Source organism: Eulemur rufifrons, chromosome 7 (genome assembly GCF_041146395.1).
Source record: "Eulemur rufifrons isolate Redbay chromosome 7, OSU_ERuf_1, whole genome shotgun sequence".
In the NCBI taxonomy this organism is placed as follows: Eukaryota; Metazoa; Chordata; class Mammalia; order Primates; family Lemuridae; genus Eulemur; species Eulemur rufifrons.
Genome location: NC_090989.1, coordinates 188631776 through 188646044, shown reverse-complemented (window position 1 = coordinate 188646044; position 14269 = coordinate 188631776). Strand labels below are relative to the sequence as shown.

The window sequence follows — 14269 nt, the reverse complement described above, 5'->3', positions numbered from 1 at the left end:
AGCAAGACCTCACCTCTACAAAAAAAAAAAAATTTTAATTAGCTGGATGTGGTGGCACATGCTTATAGTCTCAGCTACTTGGGACCCAGGGTGTTCAAGGTTGCAAAGAGCTACAATGATGCCACTGCACTCCAGCTGTGAGAGAGAGTGAGGCCCTGCCCCTATTAAAAAAAAAAAAAAAAAGACCTCCCATGTACCCTTTCTCAAGAAGCTGCTAGAAAAAGTATTCCAACAAAATGTGAGAGTAGTCCAAGGAAAAACATAAGAAAACACAGACTACAGGAGACAAAAGACAGGAGAGATATGAAGGAAGATTCCGGAAAGACAGCTGTCAGCTGGCCTAAGAACAAGCCAAGCAGTCCTGACCAGAACAGGACAAAAGAGGGCTTTAAGAGGCACACCTCCAAGAAAAAAAATGGAACAGATTACTTATTTTGACAGTATTGATAAGAATTTTATGGCTCTAGCAGTTTGGGGATAAATTAGTGATAGATACAGAGGAAACCAAAGGAAAAAACAAAGTAATGATAAACTTCAAAAAAATAACGTTTTACAAGAAAGGAAATAAAATCAGAGTACATTAGGCGAAGTCAGCTGTGAACATGGCAGTAATAAACCTTAAAAAGATTCGGCCCCAAATGGTATTAAAATGACACAGGGAGGCTGAAAGGGGAAGTCGGTGTGTCCTCGGGTGCAGGTGCTACTGCTGCCACAGAAATCGTATGGAACTAAATTCTCATCTTCCCAAGCAGGAAATCCTCAGATGTCTAAACTGAAAAACCAGTAAACAGTAAAGAATACTCAGAAATTACAGAGGTAAGTACTAGAAGAAAGAGCTAAGGCTGGGTGCAGTAGCTCACACCTGTAATGCCAGCACTTTGGGAAGCAGTTTGAGGCCAGGAGTTCAAGACCAGCCTGGGCAATACAGCAAGGCCCCATCTCTACAAAAAATTTAAAATTTAGCCAGGTGTGGTAGTGCATGCCTGTAGTCCCATTTACTCCGGAGGCTGGGAAGGGAGGATTGCTCGAACCCAGGAGTTTGAATGAGCTATGACTCATGCCACTGCACTCCAACCCAGGCAACAGAGCAAGACCCTGTCCCTTTAAAAAAAAAAAAAAAGCTAAAAGCTGAGAAGGGCTGCCTAAAGACCAGAGGAGCAATAGATAGAAAAGGATGGGCAGAGATGGGTACAGCAGAGAAATACTTTTTCCCCCCAATTATAAACTATGTTAAAAATACTAGTTTACCACTAGTTTCCCTCCAATATCATCCTTCTCTTCTTCTCTAGCAATAGAAGTTTATTTAGGTGTAATTCTGCCCAGATGAAGATTAATTTTCCATACTCCCTTGCGGCTAGGTGTTAGCCAGGTTTCCAGACTCCTGCCAATAGGCATGAGCAGATACAATGTGCACAACTTCTGAGCCAAGCTCTTAAGAGGGAGGGAGCATACTTTTCTCTTCTCCCTTCTTACTGGCTAGAATGTCAATGTAATGAACTCTGAGTCCTATCAGAGTAGCCATCTCACACCAAAAGATGGATACTGTGTTGAGAGGCAGCAGAGCATCAAGACAAAGGGCACCAGAATCCTGATACTATGGAGCCATCCTTCTTAAGTCAAACTTCTATTAAAGCCACTGTTACTACACTTTGACCCTTTATACAGCAGCCAGACCCACATTCTAACATATAAATCCTTAAAAAAAAAGCACTGAATTTAGGTTTATTAATAACTCTAAAAAGTATATTAGAAAAGATCCATCAATTTGTGTCCTAGAGTCCTGGTTAAGTAAAATACCACTTTTAATTAATAACCCTTAGGATCAATCTAGAAAGACTAAATATTCTTAAGAGAACTAAAAATCCAGATGCTTTACTCACCTTTTGGATTTCTGAATGAGAGTCAGAGTCATCCAAAAACTCTAGGGGTGGCGAGTGTTTGTCAATGACTGTCCTTCGGTCACCAAGTGGCTCCTCACCAGGTTTCTCCTGAGGGTCTACAACCACTCTCCTGTCGCAGAAGTTGCTCCTCTCTAGCACGGGCTTTTCCTCCTCCACTCCCACCTCTGGGGCTGACTCTTTCTCTTTCTGAGGACTTGTGGCCTTGACATTCCTAGCTGGTCCTTCTCCACTCCTGGTTGGTCCTTCACTCCTGACTGGTCCTCCTCCACGGCTGGAATGCTCTCCTGTACTTGGTTTTGCCCTAATGGCAGCCTCGCCCTTCCTTTTTGGCATCGATTTCCCCAGGATGCCCTGAATAGCCTTCAGGTAGATCATTGTGGAGCCTTGGTCTCGAAGTCTATCCCTCTTCCTTTTCTGAACCTTGTTTGGTTCCTCAGTTGTATCATTCTGACCCTCAGCTTCAGCTGCACATTCAGAGTTCATGGAGTTACCGCAACTATCTTTGGAATCAACCTGGAAGAAAAAGAGATTTTGAAAAGACTGTCCCAAAGGCAATTTTGTAACATGAAGCATTTGGCAAGTTATAAATCAGTGGTGGTTCCACCAGCCAAAGGGAAAGTCACTGTGGCTAAGGCAAAGTTTCTGTCCAGGTAGGGTTTCATCCCACTCCACTGAGAAGTGCCACTGTAAAAGGGACTGAATTGCTGCCATTTCTTATTATTCACCTTCGGCTCATCAGGTGACATACTCTTACTACAGTAGGAAGGAATGAGCTGAAATTAACGGCCTAATTATACTAGACTATGAACTCCTGGAAGGCAAGGACTACCACACACTTCAGAACACACACAGGCGAAACAGAAGCTCAAAGTTTTCCCGCTGAAAAGGTCCTCAGAAACCAGCTGGTCCAATCCCACATCTAAGAGTCAAGGAAACCCAAAGACCCAGTGAGGGGAAGGGCTAGCCCAAGGGACCCCAATCTCCTGAGTCCTCAGTGCAGCGTTCTTCCCACTTTACCCCAGGCCTCCTTAAAGTACTCCGCAAACGCCTTCCCTCAAATCATAGCCTTGGTGTTGGAAGGTGTTTCAGTCTCCCAAAGAATGCACTGAGGTCAAACGGGAGACTCTAACTGCCCCCGACTTAAATCTCCTCAGAGACGCCTCCCTTCTTCATTCCCTTCCACACCCACTCACTCCAGGAGTCCACAGGGAGAAAACTAGATTATTTGTCTGCAAAATTTGCTGTGGAAACTCTGATTCAGTCTAATCCCAGCCTGGTATAAGAACACTCCATAAATCTCCCCTAGAGCCATTCCATAAGCAGTGGACCATTACCCAAGGCATTCTACAGCCTCTAAAATAAAACTTCTAATTCATTAAATTTCTCTCAAAAGGAAATACACTCAGGGAAAGGAACTCCACACACCAAGCTCACTAATTCTTTTCCTCTACTGAGGAAAAGAGGAGTCTATTCCAAGGAATGTCCAGAAACAGGATACTGGTTAAAAAGCAGACACATACCATAAAACTGTGGTCCCCAACCCCCGGGCTGTGGACCGGTACCAGTCCGTGGCCTGTTAGGAACCAGGCCACACCACAGGAAGTGAGCGGCAAGCGAGGGAGTGCAGCTTCATCTGTATTTACAGCCGCTCCCCATCCTTCGCATCACAGCCTGAGCCCCGCCTCCTGTCAGGTCAGCTGTGGCATTAGGTTCTCATAGGAGCGCGAACCCTACTGTAAATTGCACATTCAAGGGATCTGGGTTGTGGCTCCTTATGAGTATCTAATGCCTGATAATCTAGGGTGGAACTGAGGTGGTGATGCTAGCGCTGGGGACCAGCTACAAATACATATTATCATTAGCAGAGAGGTTTGACTGCATAGAGACCATAATAAATCAATTGCTTTCAGATTCATCAAAACCCTATCAGTGAAGGGCAAGTGACAATGTAATAATAGAAATAAAGTGCACAGTAAATGTAATGCACTTGAATTATCCTGAAACCATGCCCGCCCCCGGATGTGGAAAAATTATCTTCCATGAAACCAATCCCTGGTGCCAAAAAGATTGGGGACCACTGTCGTAAAACACATTGCAGCTTTTAAAAAGAAGGGTTGCTCTAACGTTCATGCTACATAATAAAAGTAAAAAAATAAGTAGCAGACTAACAAATACAAGGTCCTCTCACTTTTGAAAAGGCAAAAATACTTTATATGTATATACTTACAAACAAAGCCTAAAAAGATAAACTGTTTATAATGGATATCTTTGGGGCATGAAGTGGAAGGAGGCTTAGGTTCTTATAAGCTTCTTGTACAGTTTGGCATTTTTTCCTCCAAGAAGCACATAGTATCTTTGTTTAAAAAAATAATTTTAAGAGGCCAGGTGCAGTGGCTCATGCCCGTAACCCTAGAACTTCAGGAAGCCAAGGCAGGAGAATTGCTTGAGGCCAGGAGTTTGAGACCAGCCTGGGCAACACAGCAAGACCTCCATCTCTAAAAAAAAAAAAAAATTTTTTTAATTAGCTGGGCATAGTGGTGCACACCTGTAGTCCCAGCTACTCAGGAGGCTAAGCCAGGAGTTCAGGAGTTCAAGGTTAGAGTGAACTCTGATCACGCCACTGTACTCCAGCTTGGGCAACATAGTGAGACCCTATTTCAAATAAAAAAAAAGAAAGAAAGAAAAAAGAAAAATCATTATCCTGATTCAAGGACCAGAGGAAAAAAATATATTATTTTAAAAATCATTAAACCTTTGGAAATATATTCAAATACAGATGTTAGTATAGGCATAATAATTTTTTTTTTTTTTTTTTTGAGGCAGGGTTTCACTCTATTGCCTGGGCTACAGTGTCATCATCACAGCTCACTGTAACCTAAAACTCCTGGGTTCAAGCAATCCTCCCGTCTCAGCCTCCCATGTAGCTGGGACTACAGGCGCTCACCACCACACCCAGCTAAGTTCCTCATTTTTCTGTAGAGATGGGGTCTTGCTGTGTTCCTCAGGCCGGTCTCAAACTCCTGGCCTCAAACAATCCTCCCACCTTGGCCTCTCAAAAGTACTAGGATTACAGGCGTGAGCCACTGCACCTGGCCTACGCATAGCATTTTTTTCTGGAAATGCTCAAATTGTTGGCAGCTGCTAACTTTGGGGAGATGAACAGGAAAGGCTGCTTTTACTTTCATTTTGACCTTCTCTGAACCTACTAAATTTTCTTACTTCCTTAATTTTCTAACGTGTCTACAGGGATTATCTGGGCAAGGAGATCACAGGCCATTTTTGTTTTCTTTATACCTTTCTATATTTAATTCTAGTAAATATTAACATTAAACTTTAAACTCCCTGGAACTGCCCTGTAGGACACAGCCTGACTTCCCAGCTACTCCTCCACTGCCAACTTCTCTGACTGCCACAACCACCTGCCACCCTTGGCCCATCACGCCCTCACACACAGTCATTGGCACATCTTATTTCTGTCCTTCAGAACAGCAGCTGCTCCTCACCTCAAGCCCACTAATGCCACTTGGGAGTACAGACCCAGAGTTAGAGATTCTGGCTTTTTTCAAGTAAAACCATAAATCTTGAATTTAATGCATTTTTCATCCATACAACAAGTACTGATTGAGCACTTACTCTGTGCCAGCAGGCACTATTCTGGATGTGCAGGTTTAACATTCACTGAAACATACAGCAACAGCTGCCTCCTGCAGTTTATCTACAGTTGGTGAGGGAAGGGAAAACTAGAGGAAAGGCAGAGCGATAAGTGAAATATATATGTTAGAGTGATAAATGACATGGAGAAAAATCAAACAAGAAAAGGGGACAGAAAGTGGGGAGGGGGAGATCACCCAAGTCTGGAGTTCAATGTAGGGATTTGGGCTGAGGTCATAAATTCTTAATGTGAATTTTGCAAAAATTTAAATACTCCAGAGACCTAGCCGGCTACATTCAGTCCATGGACCAGCAGCTTGCCAGCTCTGGTCGTGAAGCCCAGGACTGAAGATGAGGAATACAGTAACATACTGTATGTCTTCATACGGATTTACAATTTACAGAGCTGCTACAGCTGTCATTCCTCATTTACAGAAGGGGAAAGTGCCACACAGCTTGTAAGTGGCAGAAACAGGATTCAAACTCAAGTCCTCCCTAACATCCTGGAAACCAAGGGAGAAGAATAGTGAAAATATGAAAGTAAGAAACACTATCCAAGGCTGGAGGGGTCAAAGACAGTGAGGCCCTATGATGGATCCAAGTCACTGAGGAAAAGTTTCAACAGGTGACAAGAGGCTCTAAAGGTAAGGAGTAGGCAGAACGTGGGCAGAAAGCGCAGGAGACAAAGTACCTGCTTCCAAACCGAGATTTCATTCTTCCCAGCAGCACTGCTTGGTGAACTGTGCATCTCCAGAGAAAGGAGGGAAGCCCAAGCAGAGGCATTGCTCCAGCCCCACCGCCACCACTCACCTGAACAATCACAGCAGCTCCCAGCCAGCTCCCCGCCTTCTCCCTCCTAGCCTTCCTCCAGTGTGCCAGAGCAGCAATAAAATGCAAATCCCACAATGGCGTGCCCCAGCTTAAGATCCTTCAATGGCTCTGCATTTACCTACAGAACGCATCCCGAACTTCTCAGTACATCAGAAGCCATCGCCCCGGCCTTGCTGCCCAGCATCATCTCCCATCTTCCTCCAAACACCCAAATGTCCAAGGAATGCAGAAAGGTGCTAGGGAAGAGGGAGAAGAAGGACCTTGGGGCCAGAAGTGCCCAACCATTGCAGACAAGCAGCATTTCCTGACACCTTTTGGACACACATTGTTCTCTATGCCTGAAATGTCCTTTGTTCCTCCTTGCCCACCAGAACTCAGATGCCAACTGTTCTGTGAAGACCTTCCGAATGGTTAGACATTCATTCCTCTGCCCCTCGGGTACCTCAAACAATCCTGTTACAGCACTCTGTACACTGCCCTGTAGCAAGGGATTTCTCAGTCTGTCAAGCACTGCCTTACTGCTCTTGGCTTTTGTAAAATAACTTTCCAGCCTCTAGCACTCTCCACCCAAGCACTGGATGTCCGCCAAGGGAAGATGCAGGAAGGGGGATATTGTGAAAGATCTATCATTCAAGAGCCAAGTTACTCAATGCTTTACTGAGCCTGGGTGTCTCCAGCACTCATCAAGGGAAGGACCTTGCTGCCTTCATCTCTCCACCGTTCGCATCCGACGCCAGGCTGGGGCACACCAGGTGCGCCCAGAGGCAGCAGTGCAAAGCATACTGGCTTTGAAGTCAGACCAATCTGGGATTATCCCACAGCTCTGCTGCTTACAAGCCACATGGCCTTGGTAAGATTATTTAACCTTTCCAAGTCTCATTTTCCCAGTGCCTACACATAGTAGGTGCTCAAGTATTTGTTAATTGATATGAAACTATTTGTTGACTGACATGCAGAGACAATACCACCTACGTCATGAGACTCTTAGGAGGATGTGACAGTCTATAGGTCAAACACTAAGAATCACAGCTGATCAGAGTCTATCACATCATAAATGCTCAAATTTTCCCTTCCATTCTTCCTTCCCTAAATTGAATGTAGAAATTTAGATATGTCATAATAAAGACTAAATATAGAGTACATGAAGGTGCTCATAATACAGTTAACCTCCCTATAATGAGTAAGCTAAGATCATAAGGGTAACAATAAAATTTGAGAAAACCTCTCAAATGACTGTCAAGAAAGGAACAATGTGCGGTCAGCCAGCAGTGATTCTAAAATGCCCAGCCTAACGTCTTCCCCTCTGAATATTCTGGGACCTGGCACAGAGCCTCTGTGTTGAAGGCTAGGGGAAAAGGACAAAAGCCAAGCGTGTACCCCTCAAAGTTTACAAAGCAGACACAGAAGTGAGGGTACCCTGGCAGGACCTGGGGGAGATTATGCCATTTTTCTGAGTGTCACTTAGCTGTACGTGCTGACAGGACTTAGGACTTACTAGACAAACAAGCTCACACACGGCAGAGCAAGCAGGGAGGAGGAGCAGATGGAGGGGAAAGGTAAAAGAGGCATTTTGTAATTCATCAAGATGAGTAAAGTAATATACCTTGTTTTTTTTTGTTTTTTTTTTTTTGAGACAGAGTCTCACTCTGTTGCCCGGGCTAGAGTGAGTGCCGTGGCGTCAGCCTAGCTCACAGCAACCTCAAACTCCTGGGCTCAAGCGATCCTCCTGTCTCAGCCTCCCGAGTAGCTGGGACTACAGGCATGCACCACCATGCCCGGCTAATTTTTTCGATATATATTTTTAGCTGTCCATATAATTTCTTTCTATTTTTAGTAGAGATGGGGTCTCGCTCTTGCTCAGGCTGGTCTCGAACTCCTGAGCTCAAACGATCCGCCCGCCTCGGCCTCCCAGAGTGCTAGGATTACAGGCATGAGCCACCGCGCCCGGCCTATACCTTGTTTTTAAACAGACAAACACACCCCCTAGGCAAAGACCTTAGTAGTGGTAGCGATGGACAATTAGGATATCAAAATCCTCATTCAACAGGAGTGATCTTTCTACAATGCAAATCTGTCTTTCCTCTGTATAGAATCCTATATAAATATTCTTAAGACTTAGAATCCAATCCAAATTGCCTTAGAATAAAACCCACTGGCCATAGGATAGAACCCAAATTCCCTTAGCTCCTAAGACCTTGCTGCAATCTGCCCCTACCTAGCTCTCCAGTAGCCCACACTGTGGGCAGTCATGTGACTACCTCTCCAGCCCTCCCACCAGACTATGTGCTCCCAAGAAGCTGTCTCACCACTCCAAGACACAACAGAGTGGCACTCAATAACCCTCAAGTGCTTCCTGTAACCATGAAACTGGCACAAAGCCCCTTTGGCCTTAATGAGAAAGATGGGTCCATCCTAGAATTAGACCCACCCAAATTAGAGGCCACGCCCTCAGCTCTTGAGTTCCCAGGACAGCCTGAGCCAAAGATACAGCACACCAGAAAGAGTAAGTACAATAAATTTCCTGCCTTTCCTGACACTAGGCTTCACTTTATATGTAATTGTCAGTGAAGCTAAATTTAATCAATTGCTGTTTTATACTGTACCCAAGTCCTCTGAAATTGTATCAAGAAGGATTAATGACAAGATTAAAATGTATGAGCAAAGCCCCATACTTACCGATTTACATTTGAGTCATAGTCAATATGTTTATGCCAAAGACAGAGGTTTTCAACTCACCATTACTTGTGAATTAAAAATAAAAAAATTGGCCAGGCTTGGCGGCTCACGCCTGTAATCCTAGCACTCTGGGAGGCCGAGGCGGGAGGATCACTCGAGGTTAGGAGTTCGAGACCAGCCTGAGCAAGAGTGAGACACCCCCCCCACCCCGCCCCGCCCCGTCACTACTAAAAAATAGAAAGAAATGATCTGGATAGCTAAAAATACATATAGAAAAAATTAGCCAGGCATGGTGGCGCCTGTAGTCCCAGCTACTCGGGAGGCTGAGGCAGGAGGATCGCCTGAGCTCAGGAGTCTGAGGTTGCTGTGAGCTAGGCTGACACCATGGCACTCTAGCCGGGGCAACAGAGTGAGACTCTGTCTCAAAAAAAAATAAAATAAATAAAAATAAAAAAATCCATGTGCCCACACAAGAGTTCAGACTGTGAGAACCACACTGAAAAAACCTGGGCACTTCCGGTTCCCCAGGATAAACAGCCAAATACACTTTCATTTCTCAGCTCTACATAAGAAACCACCAGAGAAAAGTTTAAAAATAAACCCACTTTCCTTAGGACTTGTTTTTATTGCTTTTGTAAAATAACTTTCAGGACAGCCCTTCTCATCTGCAATAAGACTTTTTCTCCACTCCTCCACAGGCAGAACTCCTCCTCACTTTTTAAGGTCCGGAGCTCCAAAACCTAGAATGCAAACTCTAAGAAGGCCGTATCTTGGCTTTGTTACCAAAGAATTCCAAAGACCTAGAACACTGCCAGGCACAAACTAGGCCCTCAATAAATTTTTTTTCAAAGCCTGACTGATGAGAGGATGAAATATGCCTTCTCTGTGAAGCACTGTTCAGTCCGCCCCAAGTACTTATAAACCCTCTTGTGTGCCACCACTAGGGCGCTAAACGTTTAACCTTAAAAAAAAAAAAAAAAGCCACGCCACTAAGCAAAACCCAACGTGCTGGAAATCATCACTTTGGTGAAAAGCCACACCAAGAACCATGTTCCTTGGTTCTGTGATTCAGAGTACAAAGGCACAACCCCTTAAACTGACGACCAAATCAAGTAACATCTGTGTCTCTAAAGCATGCACTCCACTTTCTGCTGCAGTGATTCTCCAACCTGGCTGCACATTTACAATTACCTGGGAAGCACTTAAAAATATGGAAACCCACTCCACACCCAAGCCCAATTAAATCAGTTTCCCTGTGACGGGAGGTATTTTTAAGCTTTCCAAATAGTTCCAGAGTGCTGCCAAGTTTGCAAACTACCTCTCTACTGAACTTCAGGCCACCTCGGGCATACTGCTTGGTCTTCAGAGTTTGGGTAGAGTAGACTTCTGGGAATACGCCAGAGACCTTCAAGCATTTGATCTTTTTTAGTCTCCTTCCACCAAAATTCCCATCCCCAACCCCTCAAGCCAATGGAAGGGGCTCCACCGACTGCAAGGTGTGGCAGCCACCTACCTTAAGGCTGCAGGCTTCCTCCTCTAGAGAAGCCATTTCTTCTAGAGAGGGGTCGGCAGGGCGTCGAGGGGATCCCCCTGACGAAAGGAACCCGCGAGTGCTCCGAATCAGGCAGCCTTTGGATGCGCCCCCGCCCACACCTGGGCCGGAAGAAGGGGAGGAGGAATTTCTGCCTCGGGATGAGCCCCAGGATAACCGCGGCAAGCAAGCCACATCGTCCTCCTTCTGGGCTTTCAGGCGCTTGGGGCTGCTGGCCCTTCCTGAACGCGACACAGAGCTATGAGTTGGCCGGCTGGAGGGGGCCACATCACTGGGCTCCCGGAGGCAGCTGCGCTTGCTGGGACACCCTTCCGACGTGCTGCTCCAGTGGTACTTGACCTTGCGCCGCTCCGACGCCATGGGCACCTGCAAGGTAAAGGGGGCCTGGATTCCAACACCATCCTTACTGGCTGCCCCAGCTCAAATTCCCGCCACCCCGGTCCCCCTAAAGGAGGGACCAAGCCAGAAGGTCAGAGCCAGGGGCTGGGCTCACTGACCTTTCCCTCTTCTTTCCACTGCCCATCACAGTTCTCAAGGTTTCAGAGATGCCAAAGCGCTTCGACTCAGTTTGCAATTCCAAAGCGCTTCGGAGAAGTCAAAACGATCCGAAATTTACTAAAGGCTTCGGTTTGGTTTCCAAGCCCACAACGTGCTTCCGAGATCACCAAGCGCTTCAGTTTGCACGGCGCTACTTCGGAGACGCTAAAGCGCTTCCGGGACTACAAAGCGCTTTGATTTAGTTTGGAATACAAAGCCCTTCAGAGCTGTCAGAGCGCTTCAAAAGACCACAAGACGTTTTAAGGTCCCCACACGGCGGCCAGACCCGCAGCCCTAGGGCCAGGCGCGTGGCCCGAAGGCCCTGGCAGCCTAGGGCGGGCCGGAGGGCAGGGCCCGACTCGCGCGGCAGCCCGCCCTGAGCCCGCGGCCCCGCCGACCAGCCCTGGGCCGGAAGGGGCCCGAGCCGCCCCTAGGGAGCCGGTGGCGCCCCAGTCCGCCGTCTCAAGACAGAGCCCCGGCCCGCCTGGCCGCCGCGGCCCAGACGCCCGCCCTGCTGCCCCGCCGTCCCGCCTGGCCGCCCGCTCGCCGCCCGCCCCAGTCCTGCGGCCCGGCACGGACTCCGCCCGAGCTGCAACCACTCCGGCCTCCGCGGCGTCCGCCCTCCGGAACCAGCCCTGAGGCCCGCAGCCGGCTAGCGGCGGGGGCGGGGCCTGCGCCAAACGGAGAGCGCCTATTGCTCGAATGGGGAAGGGGCGGGACTCAGGGCAAGATGGAGCCCACCTCTTGGTCAGGAGGCTTGGAGGCGGGACTCTACGCCTTACGAAGCTCGTCCATTGGTTGCAAGCCAGACGGGGCGGAACCACTCACGTGGGTTCGAAGAGCGCGAAGGTGAGGCCAGACCTCGGTTCCCCAGGCCAGCCCTTTGTGCGCTTAGGGGCGTCTGCGGACCTCATCTCACAACCCTGCTCCCTGCTGCTCGACGTTGGCCCCGTCCCTTGCTGGACGCTTTCAGACCCGGATTCGCTCAGCGAACCTACACCAAACCCTGTGCAAAGCATTATCACCCCATTTAAAGAGCAGGAGACTGGCTCAAAGAGACCAAGTGACACAGCCAGAAAGTGGCAGAATTAGAAGTTAGAAGCCACAAAGAGAGAGAGAGACTACACAAAATGTAGACTGTCTACCCGGCAAAAAATAGCAAAGGCAAGGTACAAATATAGAAAAATATTTACAACACATGACAAAGGGCTGATGTACTTACTATGTAAAAATTCTCCCAAGTTAATAAGATAATTCAGTATTAAAATAGGCAAAGGAAATGAACTAATGAACAGAAACAAATTACCAAAGGCTCTTAAACATATGAAAAGATGACTCCACCTCAGTCATTAAAACTGTACAAATAATTTAAATTGTAACTTTTCACTTATTAGATTGGCAATGATCAAAAAGCATGATAATATATTTTGTAGCTGAAGATGTGGGGACATGCACTACCATAGCACATATAAATTGGTACAATCTCCTTAGAAGGCAGCGCTGTTTGTAGTAGCAGGAATGAAAACAAAACCTCAATATCCATCAGTAGGAGCTGGTTACATACAGCATGGAACATCCATACGATGAAATGTCAGGCAAAAAGAATGAAGTGATCTAAAAGTACTGTTAAACAATGGTCAAAAAAGATGTGAAAAAATAAAGGGTCTAGAAGAGTGTGAATGAAATATCTTGTGTGTAGCTAAATAGAGAGGAGGGGCGATCTAAGATAAATGTGGTTTTCTTTTTTCAAATGCCTGAGGATAACCACTTTGTGTGTTTGTTTCTAACAGTTTTACTGAGATATAATTTACATACCATAAAATTCACCCATTTAAGTATATGATTCAGGCCAGGCTTGGTGGCTCACGCCTGTAATCCTAGCACTTTGGGAAGCTGAGGCAGGAGATCCCTTGAGCCCTGGAGTTTGAGACCAGCCTGAGCAACATAGCAAGACCCCGTCTCTACAAAAAATTTAAAAAAGAAAAAAAATTAGCCAAGCATGGTGACTCGAGCCTGTCGTCCCCGCTACTCCAGAGGCTGAGACAGCAGGATCACGTTAACCCAGCAGTTTGAGATTACAGTGAGGTATAATGACACCGCTGAACTCTAGCCTGATCAACAGAACAAAGACCCTATCTCAAAAAAAAAAAAAAAAAAAAGGTGTTCTTAATGTATTTACAGAGTCATGCAATCATTGCCATAATCAAATTTTAGAATATTGTCATCACCCCAAAAAAGAAATCTTGTGCCCATTATCCTAACTCCCCATCCTAAACCCCCACATCCACACTCCTAGTCTGGTTTCTGTCTCTATAGATCTGCCTATTCTGGCAACATAAAAATGGAATCATACAATATGTGACTGGCTTCTACTTAGTATAATCTTTTCAAGGTTCATCTATGCTGTAACATGTATCAATACTTTTTTGTGGCTGAATAATATTCCATTGTGTGGATATACCACATTTTATCTACTCATTAGTTGATGGACATTCAGGTTGTTTTCTACTTTTTTTTTCTTTTTGGTTATTACAAATAATGCTGTTATGAACGTTGGTTTGTAAGCTTTTGTATGGACATAGGTTTTCATTTCTCTTGGGTAGATACCTAGGAGTGGAATTGCTGGGTCATATGGAAACTCTGTGTGTAACCCTTGGAGGAACTGCCAAACTGCTTTTCCAAATGCACCATTTTATATTCCTACCAGCGGTGTATGAGGGCTCCAATTTCTCCACATTCTGGCCAACACTTGTCTGTCGTTTTGATTATAGCTATCCTAGTGAATGTTAAGTGGTATCTCACTGAGGTTTTAATTTGCATTTCCCTGATGACTAATTGAGTACCAAGATAAAAAAAAATTTTTTTATTGTCACTGGAACGACACTCCAATCTAGTAACTAGTGGTTGCCTCTGGGAAGAAGAAATTGGAGACTAAGATCTCAGTGGGAAAAAGGCTTCCTTCTCACCATGTAACCTCTATGTACTGTTTGGAATTTTTATCATGTTCATCTATTAACTTAAAAAAAAATTCAGGCCTTCCTCAGGGGGCTGCAATCCATGAAAAGACATCGTGGTGTATCCATAAGTCCCTGGAATTCATACACAGACTTGTGTATGTATA

The 14269-nt window shown here is 45.8% G+C and overlaps 1 protein-coding gene across 3 annotated transcripts in view; it reads right to left on the bottom strand.

Moving 5' to 3' along the window:
• TATDN2 (TatD DNase domain containing 2) overlaps window positions 1-11744 on the bottom strand; it is a 30980-nt gene extending 19236 nt beyond the window's left edge. For 2 of the 3 annotated variants that reach the window (XR_011234107.1, XM_069476136.1), the window contains exons 1-3: window positions 11109-11744; window positions 10573-10977; window positions 1881-2414 (exon numbers count right to left, since the gene is read on the bottom strand). Coding sequence is in view for 2 of the 3 variants with exons in the window: in XM_069476136.1 (XP_069332237.1) it covers window positions 1881-2414; window positions 10573-10971 (933 nt within the window). In the remaining variant the exon portion in view is untranslated. Of the gene's footprint in view, window positions 1-1880; window positions 2415-6501; window positions 6531-10572; window positions 10978-11108 lie in introns of those variants that run through there. The other variant, XM_069476137.1, reaches the window with a different exon arrangement.
• Between the last annotated feature and the right edge of the window lie 2525 nt (window positions 11745-14269).